The sequence below is a fragment of the Podarcis liolepis genome (assembly GCF_965112155.1).
Source record: "Podarcis liolepis genome assembly, chromosome: 5".
Taxonomy (NCBI): Eukaryota; Metazoa; Chordata; class Lepidosauria; order Squamata; family Lacertidae; genus Podarcis; species Podarcis liolepis.
The window spans coordinates 9,031,986-9,049,064 of NC_139556.1; the positions used below are offsets into that span (position 1 = coordinate 9,031,986).

General features: G+C 47.3%; 1 protein-coding gene across 3 annotated transcripts in view; it reads left to right on the plus strand.

The window, feature by feature from the left end:
* The first annotated feature begins 3,507 nt into the window (after window positions 1–3,507).
* FGFRL1 (fibroblast growth factor receptor like 1) overlaps window positions 3,508–17,079 on the plus strand; it is a 165,536-nt gene continuing 151,964 nt past the window's right edge. The window contains exons 1-2 of one of the 3 annotated variants that reach the window (XM_083503446.1): window positions 3,508–3,864; window positions 5,193–5,301. In XM_083503446.1, coding sequence (XP_083359572.1) covers window positions 5,241–5,301 — 61 coding nt within the window. In that variant the 5' untranslated portion in view covers window positions 3,508–3,864; window positions 5,193–5,240. The other 2 variants (XM_083503448.1, XM_083503447.1) reach the window with 2 other exon arrangements.

Genomic DNA, 17,079 nt, shown 5'->3' on the forward strand with positions numbered 1-17,079 from the left:
ATTAGGAAAAATTCCCTAGCACAAGTTGTTTGACAGTGGAACAGGAAGGTGAGGGACTGACATTTGTCAGATTTTTTTTTAAACAGCGGCTGGATGACCACCTATCAGAAATGCTGCCGTAGTGGATTCCCTGCATCAGCAGGAGGTTGGACCTTTCAATGATTCTTTAGATGTGCTGCCTTTGAAGTCTCTTTGGAAACTGCAGCTAGCTCAGCATGCATGTTGCTCCTCCTAAACCAGTTGCTCTGTCTATTTCTGAGCCCAGTTCAAAGTGTTGGCTGTGACCTTTAAAGGCTTAGGACCAGGGCACCTGAAGACCCACCTGTCACCATACGTGCCTGCACATATATTGAAGGCCTTCTGTGGTGCGCCTGTCCTCTGAGGCAAGGAACTCTGGCAAGTGGAACTGTCAATAGTTTGGAGCAATAGAGGTGACAGGGGCTAAGTGTGTCTGTGCTGTACAGCTGGACTGAAAAAGCCACTGTACATACTCAGTGTTCCATATATTCCCTAGCAGTGAAACAAGTTCCTGGGTTGCCCTTGGTGGAGTCAGACTTTTCAGCAAAAGTGATATACAGTGGTACCTCAGGTTAAGTACTTAATTCATTCTGGAGGTCCATTCTTAACCTGAAACTGTTCTAAACCAGAAGCACCACTTTAGCTAATGGGGCCTCCTGCTGCTGCCGCACCACCAGAGCACGATTTCTGTTCATAGAATCATAGAGGTGGAAGAGACCACAAGGGCCATCGAGTCCAACCCCTTGCCAAGCAGGAAACACCATCAGAGCACTCCTGACATATGGTTGTCAGGCCTCTGCTTAAAGACCTCCAAAGAAGGAGACTCCACCACACTCCTTGGCAGCAAATTCCACTGTCGAACAGCTCTTACTGTCAGGAAGTTCTTCCTAATGTTTAGGTGGAATCTTCTTTCTTGTAGTTTGGATCCATTGCTCCGTGTCCGCTTCTCTGGAGCAGCAGAAAACAACCTTTCTCCCTCCTCTATGTGACATCCTTTTATATATTTGAACATGGCTATCATATCACCCCTTAACCTCCTCTTCTCCAGGCTAAACATGCCCAGCTCCCTTAGCCATTCCTCATAAGGCATCGTTTCCAGGCCTTTGACCATTTTGGTTGCCCTCCTCTGGACACGTTCCAGTTTGTCAGTGTCCTTCTTGAACTGTGGTGCCCAGAACTGGACACAGTACTCCAGGTGAGGTCTGACCAGAGCAGAATACAGTGGCACTATTACTTCCCTTGATCTAGATGCTATACTCCTATTGATGCAGCCCAGAATTGCATTGGCTTTTTTAGCTGCCGCGTCACACTGTTGGCTCCTGTCAAGTTTGTGGTCAACCAAGACTCCTAGATCCTTTTCACATGTACTGCTCTCAAGCCAGGTGTCCCCCATCTTGTATTTGTGCCTCTCATTTTTTTTGTTCTTATCCTGAAGCAAAGTTCTTAACCTGAAGCACTATTTCTGGGTTAGCGGTGTCTGTAACCTGAAGCATATGTAACCTGAGGCGTATGTAACCTGAGGTACCACTGTAAACTGAACCAAGGCTGCTAGGAAAGCAGTTGATTAACTATGACCCACTGAGGCTCTGAATGGATGTGTTAGTTAAGCATGTGCCCTGCTTTATGTGCCTATTTTGGATGCTTCACATGGTGCACATTGGGGCAGCCATAAGGGAACAAACAAGTGAGTTCTTCAAAGGAATAGCTAGAATCCGAAGGTTTATAGCCAAATACAACATTTCCGTTACGTTGCCCTCCATGTTACTAATTACTTTACTTCATATTGGTCATATAGGGAGAGTTGTAGTCCTTGTTGGCCAGCTTGATGCCGAATGCACTGAACACCAGAGATGAAATGTCAGCCAAAATGGGAATGGACTATTATGGAACGCGTGTCCCTATCATTAGTGATATGCCTCTAGCATTGCTAATTCCCACGGGAGTGTTTCCATAACCAAGTCCCACAGTCATTGTTAGAAGTTTTATTTTTCCTTTGCACAGAAAATAGCATGGCCAAAAGATGCTCGCAACACAACACAGAGTGTTATAGCACTATTGGTTCAATACCTCAAAGAAAGTAGAAATGACTTTATAACTTGATCTGACACACACTAGTGACAGCCATCCATTTCAAACTCCTTTTGAAATGTACGAGAAGAGAAATGCAAGCTGTATCCGTTCCTTTATCAGAAGAAATATTTCGTATTTTAGCATTGCCCAAGCAATTCTCCTCCTTCTTGAGATAAGTTGCAATGGCAGATAATAGAAGGCTAAAACTTTAGAACCAGGTGGAGAAGGAACTTAATCAATGAATGGTCTGCATGCCAGAAGCCAAGGTAAATGGTCAGTCATTCTATGAGGATGAAACAGAAAAGGGGCGATCAGCTCCTGAAAAGAGACTAAATGGGTATGATAACATCTTCTCTGAATTCCTGAAGATCATGGGAAAAAGCAGCAGACAATAGCAATCCACTTTCCTATCCAAAGCCATTCAGGAAAATACAAAGAGTGAGAAGTGTCACAGAGAAAAGGATAAATGGTTTGAGAAGGGGGGAAAAAACACATGCTCGTCCCAAGTTACCGCTTTGCTGTTGATGCTCGTGATTTGCCAGCACAAATTACTTAGCCTTATTAAGAGCTTGAACGCAGATTAAAACTGATACCAAGAATGCCTTCGGCACAACCCGCGGCGCTATTTCACTGCGCGTGTGATTGCGCCCCAGGAGGAGCGACGGAGCTGCTGCTGCTGCGGCGGCTTTCGCAAAGGTAAGACCAATATTTTAGTTGCTGAGAAACCCAATTTCCCTCCCATTTGTTTTTCCGGTGTTGGCAACGAAGAGCGGTTCACGGTTCTGGGGGTGAGACTGAGGATCTCCGAGGGGCGCGCAGCTGCCTTCCTCCCCGACTGGAAAAGGATGGGGGAGCTCCTAGGGTTTGGATTGCAATCTCCAATGAGCTTGCAATGAGCTCCTAGGTCCAGGATTGCATTTCAGCAGGCGCACAACAATGCAAATGTACCGGAGCGAGTCAGAAAATCAAATGAATACAACCTCCCCCGCCGCCCCCGGACTGGCAACGCAGAAGCCCAGACAGCGAGGAAGGGATGGAGGAAGCCTGGACCAAGAGAGAGCTCTTGATCGCCAACGCGGTGCCCGGGGGCGCCTTTTGCGCAGGTGGATCCCCAGCCCCGGGGGAGGGGGGCGTGGTTCCTTCCGGGGGGGGCATCGCCTTTTCGCAACCGCGCTAGCTCCGCGGGCCGGGCAGAGGAGAGAGGCTCCTTCCCGGGCCGCGAGGAACAGTCGCGACATCTTCCTGGCCGGCAGGCCGGCGAGGGGTCCTCTGGGCGCGGCACGCGAAGGGTTAAGCGCGGGGCGGGGCGGCGGCGCGATTGGTGCGAAGTTTGGGGGTGGGCGGGGCTGCCCAGAATCGCGCAGCCTGAAGGGGAAGCCAAGCCCCGCCCCCGCCGCCCCCCCCCCCCGCGACGGGACCCTGAGGCGGACGCAGCCCGGGCGGCGGCGGCATCGCTCCCTCCGACCCTCGCCCGCTCGCTCGCAGGGACCGGCAGCCCGACCCAGCCCCGCCGCCGCCGCCGCCGCCCTCTCGGTCCGAGCGCCCCGAGCCGGTGCCTCCTCCGCCCGTCCGCCCGCCCGGCTCCTTTGTGAGGAGAGCAGCCGCGGCGCCTCCGACAAGTGCGCGCCAAGTCCGGCGGCTGAGGGGACTCTGGGCTGGCCGCTCGGCGTCGCGGCACATGGGGCGAGCGGGAGGCGGAGCGCGCGCCGGCGGCGGCGGCCCAGCGGCGCGGCAGCCCCGGCGCCCCGAGGCGTGAGGAGACCCCGCCGTCGCCAGGTACGAGTCCGGAGCCCGCGGAGCTGCAGCGCCTCCAGGGGAGGGAGGCAGGCAGGCGGCGGCGGCTGCCCGCGGTGTCCCAGGTGTCCGCCGCCGCCGGCTCGCGGCTGCCCAGCCCCGGGGAAAGCGCGCGGCGGCGGCGGCGGCAGCCTCCTTCCGAGGGGAAGCGGAGTCCCCTGGCTGCCTGCGGGGAAAGCGGGAGGCCGGCGGCGACGGGCGGGCGAGCGGGCGGCGCCGTCGGAACTGCCCGCTGCCGGGCGGGAAGGGGAGCCAGGAGGCGTCGCCGATCGTGGGGCAGCCGGTCGGCGGCGATGCTAGTTGCGGATCGGGGCAGTGTCCGGACTGCGCCGGGCATTTGAGCGGCGAGGCTGTGCTCGCTCGGTCGTTCCCCCCAGTGGCGTAGCGTGGGGGGGGGGTGCAGGGGGGCCCCGGCCGCACCGGGCGCAACATCTGGGGGTTAGGGTTAGGGGGCGCAAATTACTTGCCTTGCCCCGGGTGCTGACAACCCACGCTACGCCACTGGTCCCGTCCCCCCCCCGCCGCCATGTAGATGCGAGGGTAGTCGAGCTACAGCAAATTTGGAGCAGGGTTTAATTCGATCAAGCTTGGAAGTGGGGGGGGGGCCTCGGCCTTCGCCCAAGACACGCGTGCTTGCTGTCGTGGGGATGCTGCGCACGTGTATCTTCGCCCCCGGCACCCTCCCCCTCCCCGCGCGCCCCGCCGGCGTTACAAATTTGTAAGGTAATGGCAGCGTGTAATTATTTGCTTTGTCGGAGGCTCGACCCGGAGTGGTGTTGTCTGTCCCGAGGGCAGAGAACGTTTAAATCGGGGAGTTTACAAGAGGGAGGAATTCGGCGCGTGTTGGGAGAGCGAAGCGGGCGGGATTCGCGGCCGTGGATGGGGCGCGCGTTGGTCTTTCAAAACAAGAGTACTGCTGCTGGAGAAGTACTTAAGAAACGAAACGATTTAAACCGGTGCGCTTCGAGCTTCAGAGAATCCGCGCGTTACTCGCTGCTGAAGACCGTCTGATGCAAAGCTGCACTATTATGCAGAAAACAGCTTTTCTCTATTACGGATACCCCTCTTCCCTTTTAAGAAGCGCAAGGGATCTTTTTAAGGGCAGCGCTGATTATTATTGCGATTCTTTTTCAAAAAACACATGCAGTTTAATTGATTGTGTGTTTCTAAAACTACGGCAGTGCGTTTTGATCTTTACTACTGACCACTTTCGTTCTTTTTAATTCTGATATAAAGTTTTGAGTTCGGCATTTGATATTTACAGCTCTCTCTCTCTCCCCTCCCCTCTTTCCCTGCTCTCCTATTTCCAGGTTGGAAAGAAGAACGAATTGGAAACTAGAGACAATCCAGCTTTTGAAATGGAAATTCAGTTTGTGCTGCTTTTTGTGGGCGTTCTTGTGTTTGCCGATTCTGTGAGAGGTAAGTAGAGAGGGCCTCAGGCCGCCTGCAAATGGTTTGTGCTCTGTATTTTTGCCCCATTGGAATACATTCTGTCTGTGTGCATTTGAATTCCTTCCAGAGACCCTCTAATAATATAATGTTCCTTGTTGCATAGAAAGCTTGCTTTCTCTTTGCAAATGGGGCATTCTATCTCACAGAACTATTATACTCTTTCTTGGTCCTTCTTTCCTGCCAGGCAGGTGTGCTCTGGGGGGGCTTTCCAGTTGCTGTTATTTCTTAGGTGTGAAAATACGCAGTTGGCTTCCAGTTTTCAGTCTGGAGTAAAAGGAAAACAATTGCATTCCTCGGTGGATCAGGAGAGCCTCTCCCCTTCTGTAATCTCTCCCAGCCGGGCTCTGTGTATTCCCAATAGCGCTAAACTAAACAAACAAATCCATTAAGTTCACCCAAGTGACAGGCAAATGACAGTTCTCAACAGCTAGCACATATTTTAGCACTGGGGTTTCAGTGTGTGATCAGATTCCCTTAAACAGGTTGCATTACCAGAGGGAGGCTGAGGAAAAACAATAACCAAGGAAGTAGAGTGTATAATTCCTTATAAAGAATAGAACTTAACGGAGGAACAGTTAGGGGAGCTGTTGCTGTCTCTTCCTTATCAGAGGGCTGGAGCAGTCATGTTGACGCTAAGAAATACTGGGAACCAAAAAATGTTTTTCTCATTTGACACATAAAATCCCCTGTTGAGAGCACTGTTCAATTAAAGCCACCTTAACTAGGTATTTTACTTAGTGTACTTTTGACGATGGGTACAAGCACTGGTTCATACCATTTCAAGGCAGGTGCCAGAACTCTGATAGATGTTGATAGTTCTGGACTGCACCCGTGAGCTGCGGAAATAGGGAAGAGTCATAGCTTAATGGAAGCATCTCAAAGGTAGGGATGGGGGAAACTGCCTAAACTTTGGAGAACCACTGCTAGTGAATTTGGAAGTACTGTAGATGAACCAGATATGACTTTGGGAGGAAGGGAGTCAAAGCCTTGCTCCAAGAATTAGTGTCCACTTGATTAATGTGTGTTTCCTCTATTGTGCTCATTCCCTAGCATATACCTGCCATTTATGTTGCATGCCTTATAAAAGAAAATAGTATATGACTTTGAAAGACCTGAAGGTCCAGTCACAGTACGGAATGAACTGAGACAACGTCATACATTTAGATTCATATATCATGCAGAACTCAAGGAAGGATCCAGAATGACTTACAGGCAATAAGGGTGTTGTGTTTACTTTGGATGTGAAACTGATTTGAAATACTATTTGTCAGTTGTTTAACTGAATGTTCAAAATGCAATGTGGCACTTGCATTGAAGTCTCCCGAGTAATGATATTTTATTAAACTAAGAGCACAATGGCTTTTCTTTTGGGCTTTGTCTACAGAGGAAACGTGATACCTGAGACAAATGATGAACATTTGTGAACTTTTGATTGCTAAGAATAGGTTTGTGATTTTTTAAAAGAAAAAGCTATAATTACAGCTCCATGATGCAGTGTTGATGGAACACGGCATGTCAGTGTGATAAAGTGTCAGGCTTAAAGATCACCGCTTTGCTGCAGTCTGGAAAAAAACTTTAGTATATTTCAAAATGAATGGAGAATCATTTTCTGCTAGAAAGTGCCACAGTTTCTAAAGTGTTCCTGTGGTGTGTTCCTTTCCCCATAGGTCCAGGTAGATGTTCACTGCAATTATATAAGAGTTTCCTATTTCAACCACTCAGGTTTTGGGTGCAGTACGGGGTGAAGTCACATGGTTAATTTGTGTTAAGGAGGAATAACTGGGTGGGTAAGAACAGGAACATCTAAGTGGCAGCTTGCAGGGTAGAGCTGCCTCTTATATTTGTGGCCCTGCCAGATTTTAATAATGGAGTGGTAAAACTTTTGCTCTACTTCCAGACGTAAGGAAAATGAGATTTCTTGCTCCCCAATTGGTAAGACGTTAAGAGGCCACACTGTCTTAAGTATGTGTCATAATTATGAAGCTCTTACTAGATAATGTAAACTTTATTGTGCAACTTGACCATACATTAATAGGTTGGTTTGAGTGACTAACTGCATTCCCACTCAATGCAGTGGTGTCTGGAGAACAGAGTCACCTACAAATTTGCAGTAGCTGCCCATTCGTGGGCTTAATAAACAGGAATTGTCTATTAGGGTTAGGAAGGATGGAGACGAAAGGAGGGATTGGGGTAAAACTAATTTGAGAATGAGGATGGAGAGTGGCAGCTCTCGGGCTTGTTTTGAAGGAGATGGTTGCATTATGGGCGACACAGCTGAGTAAATGAGATAGCTTGCATTGCAGGTGGTTGGACCAGATGACCTTTGTGGTTCCTTCCAACTCTACAATTCTATGATTCAACGCCCTGTAGTTTTTGAATGTTCTCTGTAACATACCTTGTGGCCTCAGCATAGAGATGCATCAACGTATAAATAATAAATCCAGGATTCTGGAATGTTCAGATATGAAGCTTTGGGAAGAAGAATGATGTAGAGCACTTGATTTGCGCAGTCTGACAGTCCTTTTGGACTTTGTGGGTCAGAACATTTGCACTGAGCTGCACAATACAGATTCGAAAACAAAATGGGATTTCTCTGTAGGAAACAGAATTAAACTCAGAAACGCCGATTCAAGTAAAATTAAGAGTATTGCCAGATGGTGGCATGAAGGGAGTGTGATATTCTTTTCCATGTGTATTTGGACGTGCTCTAAAATTCCTGGATCCTGTACAGTGGTGCCCCGCAAGATGAATGCCTCGCAAGATGAAAAACTCGCTAGACGAAAGGGTTTTTCGGTTTTTGCGTTGCTTCGCTAGACGAATTTCCCTATGGGCTTGCTTCGCAAGACAAAAACATCTTGCGAGTTTGTTCGCTTTTTTCTTAAAGCCGCATGAAGAGGCGCAGTTGCGACGGACCGTGCTTCGCAAGACGAAAAACATCGCAAGACGAAAAGACTCGCGGAACGAATTAATTTCGTCTTGTGAGGCACCACTGTACTTCTCACGTCATGTACATTGTTTTCCTCTAATCTGAAAGGATTACACAAGCATTCGAGATTCCCTGGCAAGCTTTTGGATCAGTTTTGGGCTACTGGATGATACACCAGATTATATTGGGCTGGAAAATTTGGAAGTATAATAGAACAGGTGCTTCAAGAGACTCCAAAAATTTGTTTCATCTCTGAGCCTTCAAATGTCCCAGAGGGCTGACATCACAAGGAGTCATTCTGGGATAACAATCCTGTGGAGTTTCCATGGTCAGGTGATCACATGTGCATGTGCTTAGATTAAACTGGGCATCTGTCTTTGTGAATGGCACTCAGAACTAGTCCCAGTCACCAGTCTGGCAGCTGCATTCTGGATTAGTTGTGGTTTTTGAGTCACCTTCAAAGGTAACCCAACATAGAGTGCATTGCAGTAGTCCAAGTGGGAGATAACCAGAGCATGGACCACTGGTGAGACAGTGTGGAGGCAGGTAGGGTCTCAGGTGGCGTACCAGATGGAGCTGCTAAACAGCCACTCTGGACACAGAATTAAACTCCTTCTCTATGGACAGCTGTGAGTCCAAAATGACCCCAAGGCCACCTTGTCCTTTAGCGGCACAGTTACCCCATTCAGGACCAGGGAGTCCCTCACACCTGCCTGCCACAGTACTTCTGTCTTGTTGGGATTCAACCTCAATCTGTTAACTGCCATCCATCCTCCAATCACCTCCAGACACACAGGACATTCGCCACTTTCACTGGGCCCAATTTAAACAAGAGGTAGAGCTGGGCATCACCTGCATATTGGTGGAGAGAGAGGATAGAGCCCTCAGGTACCCCACAAGTGAGCGATTGAGGTGGTTTCAGTCCCATGATGGGGCCTGAAACCCGTTTGGAAGGGGTCCAAAATAACCTGCATTCTCCAGGTGGGCCTGGAGTTGGACCCACTCAATCACTTTGCCCAGGAATGGAATATTTGAGACTGGGTGATAATTGGCCATGGTGGTGTGGTCCAAATAGCTTTTTTAAAGAAGCAGCTTGATAACCACCTCTTTAAGGGGTTCTGGGAAGGCTCCCTGCAAGAGGGAAGCATTCACCAACCCATGAAGTCCATTGCCCAGCCCTATCTAGCTCCTTTCTGTGAGCTAGGATGGGCAAGTGTTAAGAAGACAGGTGGTTTGGTTTTACTCGTCCATGCAGCCTGTCCACATCCTCAGAGGTAACAGGTTGAAATTGATCCCATACAACTTGACTAGACAGAACACTATGGCAGCAAATAAGATTAACAAATATTTCGTGTGTATTAACAATCACTGTAACATATTTGTGTGTGTGTTTGTGCAGTACAGTTTAGGATGCCTTCTCAGGTGCACACCCTACTGACTTTGAGACTTAGTCCTAGGTAAGCGTGTATCTTAAAAAGACAAAGGGACCCCTGATCGCTGGGTCCAGTTGCAGACGATTCTGGGGTTGTGGTGTTCATCTTGCTTTATTCGCCAAGGGAGCCGGTGTACAGCTTCTGGGTCATGTGGCCAGTATGACTAAGCCGCTTTTGGCGAACCAGAGCAGCACATGGAAAAGCCGTTTACCTTCCCGCCAGAATGGTACCTGTTTATCTACTTGCACTTTGACGTGCTTTCGAACTGCTAGGTTGGCAGGAGCAGGGACCGAGCAATGGGAGCTCACCCTATTGCTGGGATTCGAACCGCCAGCCTTCTGATCAGCAAGCTCTAGGCTCTGTGGTTTAGACCACAGCACCACCCATGTATATTATTGCTACCTAAATCAGCTTTGTCTATGGTACTCACAGAAAAATGAATCGAGTGAATCTGATATTTGACTGGTTTAGGTTTTTTAACATTGTATGTAAACTCCATGATAGTCACACAAAGACCTTTTAGTTTGCCTTGGGTTGGGGGAATACTCTGAATGCCGCCTTTTACATATTGAGTTTGAGAGTTATCAATGCAGCTTTCTCCTTCTCCATAAATTTGTAGCACCCAACCTGGTCTGCACTGACTTGTAAAATCATGGTTTCTTCCCCTTCAAATGGTCTGCTTTCAAATTAATCCCAGTGTTGCAGTGCTTAGTGGAAACTCTTTTCCTTTGGTTATATGAAAAAAATGATTGTTTTATTTCATGTCAAAATGTTTGCCTTCTGTTTCACTTTTACATCAAGGAGCATGTGTTTAGTTTCAGCTGGAATAGTTCTTTGTGTAGATTGCTCTTTAGTCAGGAGTTCTTGGTTTTTCCCGGCAATGTGAAAATACAGGGCAGTCTCTTGTTCCTCTCATGGTCTATAGCAGGAAGAGCCAATGTGGTACACTCCAAATATTCTTGGACCAAGCCAGCATGTCCAGTGGTTAGGGAATGAGAAGATAAGTTCTTCCAGGTCACTTAATGGTTAATTTCACACAATTATTAAAATCCATTTTAACAAATACAGTGGTACCTCAGGTTAAGTACTTAATTCGTTTCGGAGGTCCGTACTTAACCTGAAATTGTTCTTAACCTGAAACACCACTTTAGCTAATGGGGCCTTCTTCTGCCGCTGCGCTGCCGGAGCACGATTTCTGTTCCCATCCTGAAGCAAAGTTCTTAACCTGAAGCACTATTTCTGGGTCAGCGGAGTCTGTAACCTGAAGCGTATGTAACCTGAAGCATATGTAACCTGAGGTACCACTGTATACCACTGAGAGACTTCAAATGAGTGCTACATTGGATACCACCCAATATGCCCAAATAGTTTAGTTCTTTCATTTTCCAGGGGATCATGGTAAATTTTGAAGGCCTATTTTTGACTTGGATTGGGTTTTCCTATTACAGTGGTACCTCGGGTTACGAACTTAACTTGTTCCGGAGGTCCATTCTTAACCTGAAACTGTTCTTAACCTTAACTTTAGCTAATGGGGCCTCCCGCTGCCACCGCACGATTTCTGTTCTCATCCTGAGGTAAAGTTTTTAACCTGAGGTACTACTTCTGGGTTACCAGAGTCTGTAACCCGAAGTGTTTGTAACCCGAGGTACCACTGTACTTTTCCTACCATGTTTGGGGATTCATTCAAAGCTTCTGACCTATTTCCTTTCATGAGGAATCTTATCGTTTAAATGTAGCCAAAAGGTGAAAATGTGGGACTTGCAGTGAAAAACTGCAAATGTGGCCTGTGCTTATGTGAGGGGGTCACTGGAATTAAGACCTTCATTCTTAATCCGTATTGCAGCGATTCACGATTTTTGGCATGGCAAGTAAAATCCTTTTGAAGTGTAACTAAAAGAAAATAGATGGTTCGTCAGGCAAAGTTCACTGTTGCTTTTAGTCCTGGGAAGGAGGGAGGGCAGCAGTGCAGAAAGAGCAAGAGAATTGCTCTGCCACAGTATAGCAGACAGTGATTCATTAGTAGCCTTAAGAGTCGATTATTGCAGTGCAGTCTGTGTGGAGCTACCCTTTGGCCTGATCCGAAGGCTCCAGCTGGTGCAGAACATTGTGGCTCGACTGTCGATGGGGACAGCACATACGTCCTGGGCTCAAAAGCATGGGTCCACATGCTACCTGACCAGGTTCAGGGTTCTTGCATTAATTTACAAGGCCCTTACCAGCTGGATACCTCTGGAACAGCTTATATTCCAACCCAGCCACTGAGGTCTTTGCGGGAGCCACTGTTAGTGGTTCCCTGTGGCTCAGGTCTGCAAGGTGTCATGTGTTGAGTGGGCCCAATTTTGTGGAAGTCCCTTCTAGTTGAAGTGACAGGCCCCCTTCTCTGTTGAACTATCAGCGTTCACTGAAGACTTTATTATTCCCGCAAGCTTTTTAACCAAACTCTTGATTTTATAGCTTTATTTCATGATTTTGGTCTTATTGTATTGGGTCGTGTACACTGCTTAGAGATAACCATGAGTAAGTGGTACACAAATTGTTTAAACAAACAAACAAACAAAAACAGTGCCCCTGAAGACAAGGTAATGGGTATACAGTGGTACCTCAGGTTAAGTACTTAATTCCTTCCGGAGGTCCGTACTTAACCTGAAACTGTTCTTAACCTGAAGCACCACTTTAGCTAATGGGGCCTCCTGTTGCCACTGCGCCGCCGGAGCACGATTTCTGTTCTCATCCTGAAGCAAAGTTCTTAACCTGAAGCACTATTTTTGGGTTAGCGGAGTCTGTAATCTGAAGCGTATGTAACCTGAAGCGTATGTAACCTGAGGTACCACTGTAATCCCAAAATGGCGCAAGGTGAGTGTTCTATCAGTGCAATATTTCCTGCTTCCTCAATGGAACATTCTCCTCCCCTTTTGTACCCCCTAAATCTGATCTAGGGATTTCCCCAACTCCTTGGAGAAGATTTGGGGAGAGCGTAGAGCAGTGGTGGGAGGAGAAGGGCACAAGTGGAAATACTTGCAGTGATGAGATGGTTTAGTTGAATATATCACATTGACTTAAAAACATGTTGGGAGAAATAAAACTGTGACAGCCCTTGAGCAAGGAAGATGAAGGACGAGGGTGGAGCAAACCCAAAATATCTCTGTTCCCTGGTGGCAAAAATGAAATCCTTTTGTGCAAGGAACAGGAGGAGGACAGAACCTAGATTTTGATACCTGCTCAGCAATGGAGCTTGCAGGTGACCTTGGCCCTGTCTCTTCGTCTAACCTACATGACAGGTTTGTCGTGAGGGTAAAATGGGATGACCTATACGCTACTATGAGCTCCGTTGGAAGAGTTAACAAAAGTGATTATCCACATCAGTTCTAATCTGGTAGTGTATCTGTTGACCCCATCAGGTCACAGGCATTTATTTATCTCTTGTGGGGTTGTGAAGACTCTTTCATAGATCACTGCTAGTATAGTATTAGCCTCTTGGTTATAAAGTGAGTGTTTTATGAAGCTATAGTAACTCTTCTTCCGTATTCTGGAAGTTACACAGTCTTTGTTCCCTGCCCACAATCCTCACCAACTTTTCTCTGGCCTATTGCATCTGTTGCAAGTAAGTTGGTCTGTTCTAAACATCTGGCCTAGTAAATTTGCCTGCAGTTGAGACAAAGTAACACCCCCCCCCCCGTTTTTTAGTGTCACTTTGTGATGTGGTATTGCAAGCCTAAGAGCTGTTTTATACATTACATTCAGCATTTTTCACTGAATGTTCACTCAACCGAAAGCTGCAGTCACCCCTGGCTCTCCGATGAGGGTGCCTTTATTTCCAAACCCCAGCTTCGCCACTTTCAGACTTCACAATTTTGAAAATAGGTGAACACATCAAAAGGCCTTAGAATTAGTCATTAACTGGACAGGGACAAAAGCAGAAGGGTGGGAAACAGGGGCTAGGACACAGCCCCAAGAGAATCTTGGAAATCCAGACCAGAGTCTTTTGCAGGGATCTTTGTAGCTGAACCATGCAAATTTTTGCTGCTTTCTAAAGTGAGTGCACTGTCTGTGTTACTATACTGGTTCAAAGCTTGCATTTTATGAGTTAATGCAAACTGCCTACCCTCAAAATCCAAGCCCCTCTCCGATTCCCCCCTCCCTTCACAAGTCAGATAAACATCGCTGCCTTGCATTTTGGTTAGTTGCCCTGATTATACAGTCTCCCCATTGTGTTTTTGTAGAAACATGGTATCCAGCAGTGCTCTGAATAACCTAAGTTTTATTTCATCAGAACCCATCCAATTTTCAGGAAGAAATCCAGCCAATAACTCTAGGCTACTTCTTATATTAAGTGCTCAAACTTAATTTTGAACGTCAGTAAAGGAAGAAAAATGTAAATTGGGAACAGAGACCTCTTGGAGAAAACTTAGATTTGTCTTGATTTTTGTCCTTTTTGAGTCTCCAGCCTCCCCTCCCCTCTCATAATTGCTGAAGAAAAGTTTCACTCTTGGCAGGAAACAAAGTGATTTCTTTTCATGCCTGTTAAATTTATTTCATGAAAGATTTACACAATCTTAGGTATCCTGTCAAGTGACTGTGGAAGGAGTAATGGAAGATGTGTCACAAGCTAGATGCCTCTCAGGTTCTGTTGCTTTTTTAATGGGTATTTTTGGAACTGTCCGTATTTGTACCTGAAGAACTGGTGAGCTGATAATTCCAGAAAGAAACAAAAAACTGAAAAACTTGGGCAGTGGTTGTTTTTAACTTTTGGTGGGGGGGGGATGCCATAGCTGTCCCCCACGCCTACCAGGCCAGTTTCAAAATGGGTTGTCAAATTGTACTTGCCAATTTAATGGTATTTAGTGTAAGCAGTGAAAAGACCCCTATGGAAATTCCGAAAAAGTAGTATGTTGTGTTGCTTGGAACACATTCCTTCCATTACACATCCATTCATGTAGAGTGCAGTTTAATTGTTCTGAAAAGTAGCTGACAAACCAGGTTGTGATGGTTGCTTGTACCTATCTGAATCTAAGATACAAACTTCTGTCCTTGGCCCTGTAAAATGTTGATGCATTAAGGCCAAATTATGAAGAATGAGAGATGGGGGTGATCCATAGGAGCAGTACCAGATTAAAGTTTCTGTGGCGTCGGGAGGGAAAATCAATCAGATCAATGACTAGGTAAGATGTGTTGCAGAAGGGGTGGGGCATAGCTGTCAAGTGTCCCTTATTTTAAGGGACAGTCCCTTATTCCAGCGCCATGTCCCACTGCTGTCCCTTATTGATGGATGTCCCTTAAATGATGTCCCTTAAATTTCAAAGGAAGCAGCTCCTTTCCCTCCCTCCCTGCCGGCCAGGGAGGAGGGAGGCTCCAACTGTGTTGCTTGGCTGTGTTGCTCACCCAATAAGAAGTCTAAGAACGACTGGGGGGTGGAGCTTGCATGCCTTGTGTGTGGCTAGTTAATGCAATCTGAGGGGGGTTTTGAATGCTGGACGCCATTTTGTTGCACGTGCTGCTGCAAACTTTGCAGTGCAAAGCCAGGCTGGGGAGCCATCTTAAGTTGAGGCTGCATAGGCCTTGTGGTGCATGTGATTCAGATTCTATTCAGTGTAACCTCTGGTTACAAAGTTGGTTGGACAGTGTTCTCGAAGCTACCAGCATGAGTTTGACCAGACTGCAGAAGGACAGGAAGACTGGAGTGCCTGGAACAGGTGAGGCTGCAGGTCCCTTATTTTGGCTGCTGGTCGCTTATTTTCAAATCTGTAAGTTGACAGCTATGGGGTGAGGAGATCTCTAGCCTGCGGTCCAGATTAGGCCCACCAATTGGGTCTGCAAGGCCATTTTCCTCAAACGGTACCTACTTGCCCCACATATGTGATGTCAGACGTGAGGCAGGTAGAGACATGGCTGGATTGGCTGTGTGGCCAATGTCCCTTTGGGAAACTGCTTTGTACCGCTGACCCCAGCAGAGAGAAGGGCTGACGTCACTATCCTTCATCTCACGCACAGCAAGTGCAAGCCTTACAACAGATGAATTCATCTAGACTCCTATCTTCTTATCTTCCTGGTCGCTGCTCTCCCAAGGCCTCAGAAATTATTCCCAGCCCTTCTACCATAGAGTCCTTGACTGAAATTGAACCTTGGGCCTTTTTCATTGTAAAACCTATCCTCTGGCACTAAACTTTCCATATGAACCTACCCAGACCCTGAGATAATCTTTTGAGGCCATTCTTAGTGTGCCTCTTCTTCGAGAGGTCCAGAGGGTGGCAACACGAGAACAGGCCTTCTCTGCATCTGTGGGATGCTCTCCCCAGGGAAGTTCGCCTGCTGCCTTCATTAAACACCTTTAGGTGCCAGGCAAAAATGTTCCTCTTTAACCAGGCCTTTGATTGATTGACATCCAATGCCCTTTTAAAATGACGTGGGTTTTTTGGGGTTGTTGTTTTTGTTTCAATTGTGCATTTTGTGGTTTTATATTTTGATTTTATTCTGTGAACCCGCCTGAAAGCTCCTGGTATAAAGTAAAGGTAAAGGGACCCCTGACCATTAGGTCCAGTCGTGGCCGACTCTGGGGTTGCGGCGCTCATCTCGCTTTATTGGCTGAGGGAGCCGGCATACAGCTTCTGGGTCATGTGGCCAGCATGACTAAGCCGCTTCTGGCAAACCAGAGCAGCACACAGAAACACCGTTTACCTTCCCGCCAGAGTGGTACCTATTTATCTACTTGCACTTTGACGTGCTTTCGAACTGCTAGGTTGGCAGGAGCAGGGACCGAGCAACGGGAGCTCACCCCATCGCGGGGATTCGAACCGCCAACCTTCTGATTAGCAAGTCCTAGGCTCTGTGGTTTAACCCACAGTGCCACCCTTATTCTGTGAACCGGCCTGAGACCTCCTGGTATAGGGCAGTATGTAAATTGGATGAATGAATGAATGATGCTGTTACTCAGCTGCCTGGTGGATCACGTGCCCTTGTAGCTCATTTATTTGGACCACCTGTTAAATAATAATAAACACATTTTCTTTCCCACTGCAACTGAAGCTGAATTGGAAAACTAATATTAGGAAGGTGTCAAAGGCATATTAATGTAAGCCTGGAAAGTTGGGACCCTCGGCAACATGGAAACAGAGAGATCTTTTCAGACCACGAGCAACTTGCAGCTCAGATTACGCAATAATGTTTAGTGTACATTCCTTTCCAAATAAATATTTTAAGTCATTGTTCGATGCACAGGGGAAGGTTGGTTTAGGAGCTGTGACTTTCTGCAACACTTTCCTTCTGAACTGTGCTGAAAAGCAACTGCCAAATATGGTTTCGTCCTCAGCTCTCTGTTACTTGGTTACAGAGACATAGACCAGGCCCTGCGGTACTAACAATATAGACCTGCACCAAGCCCCACTTGTTGGC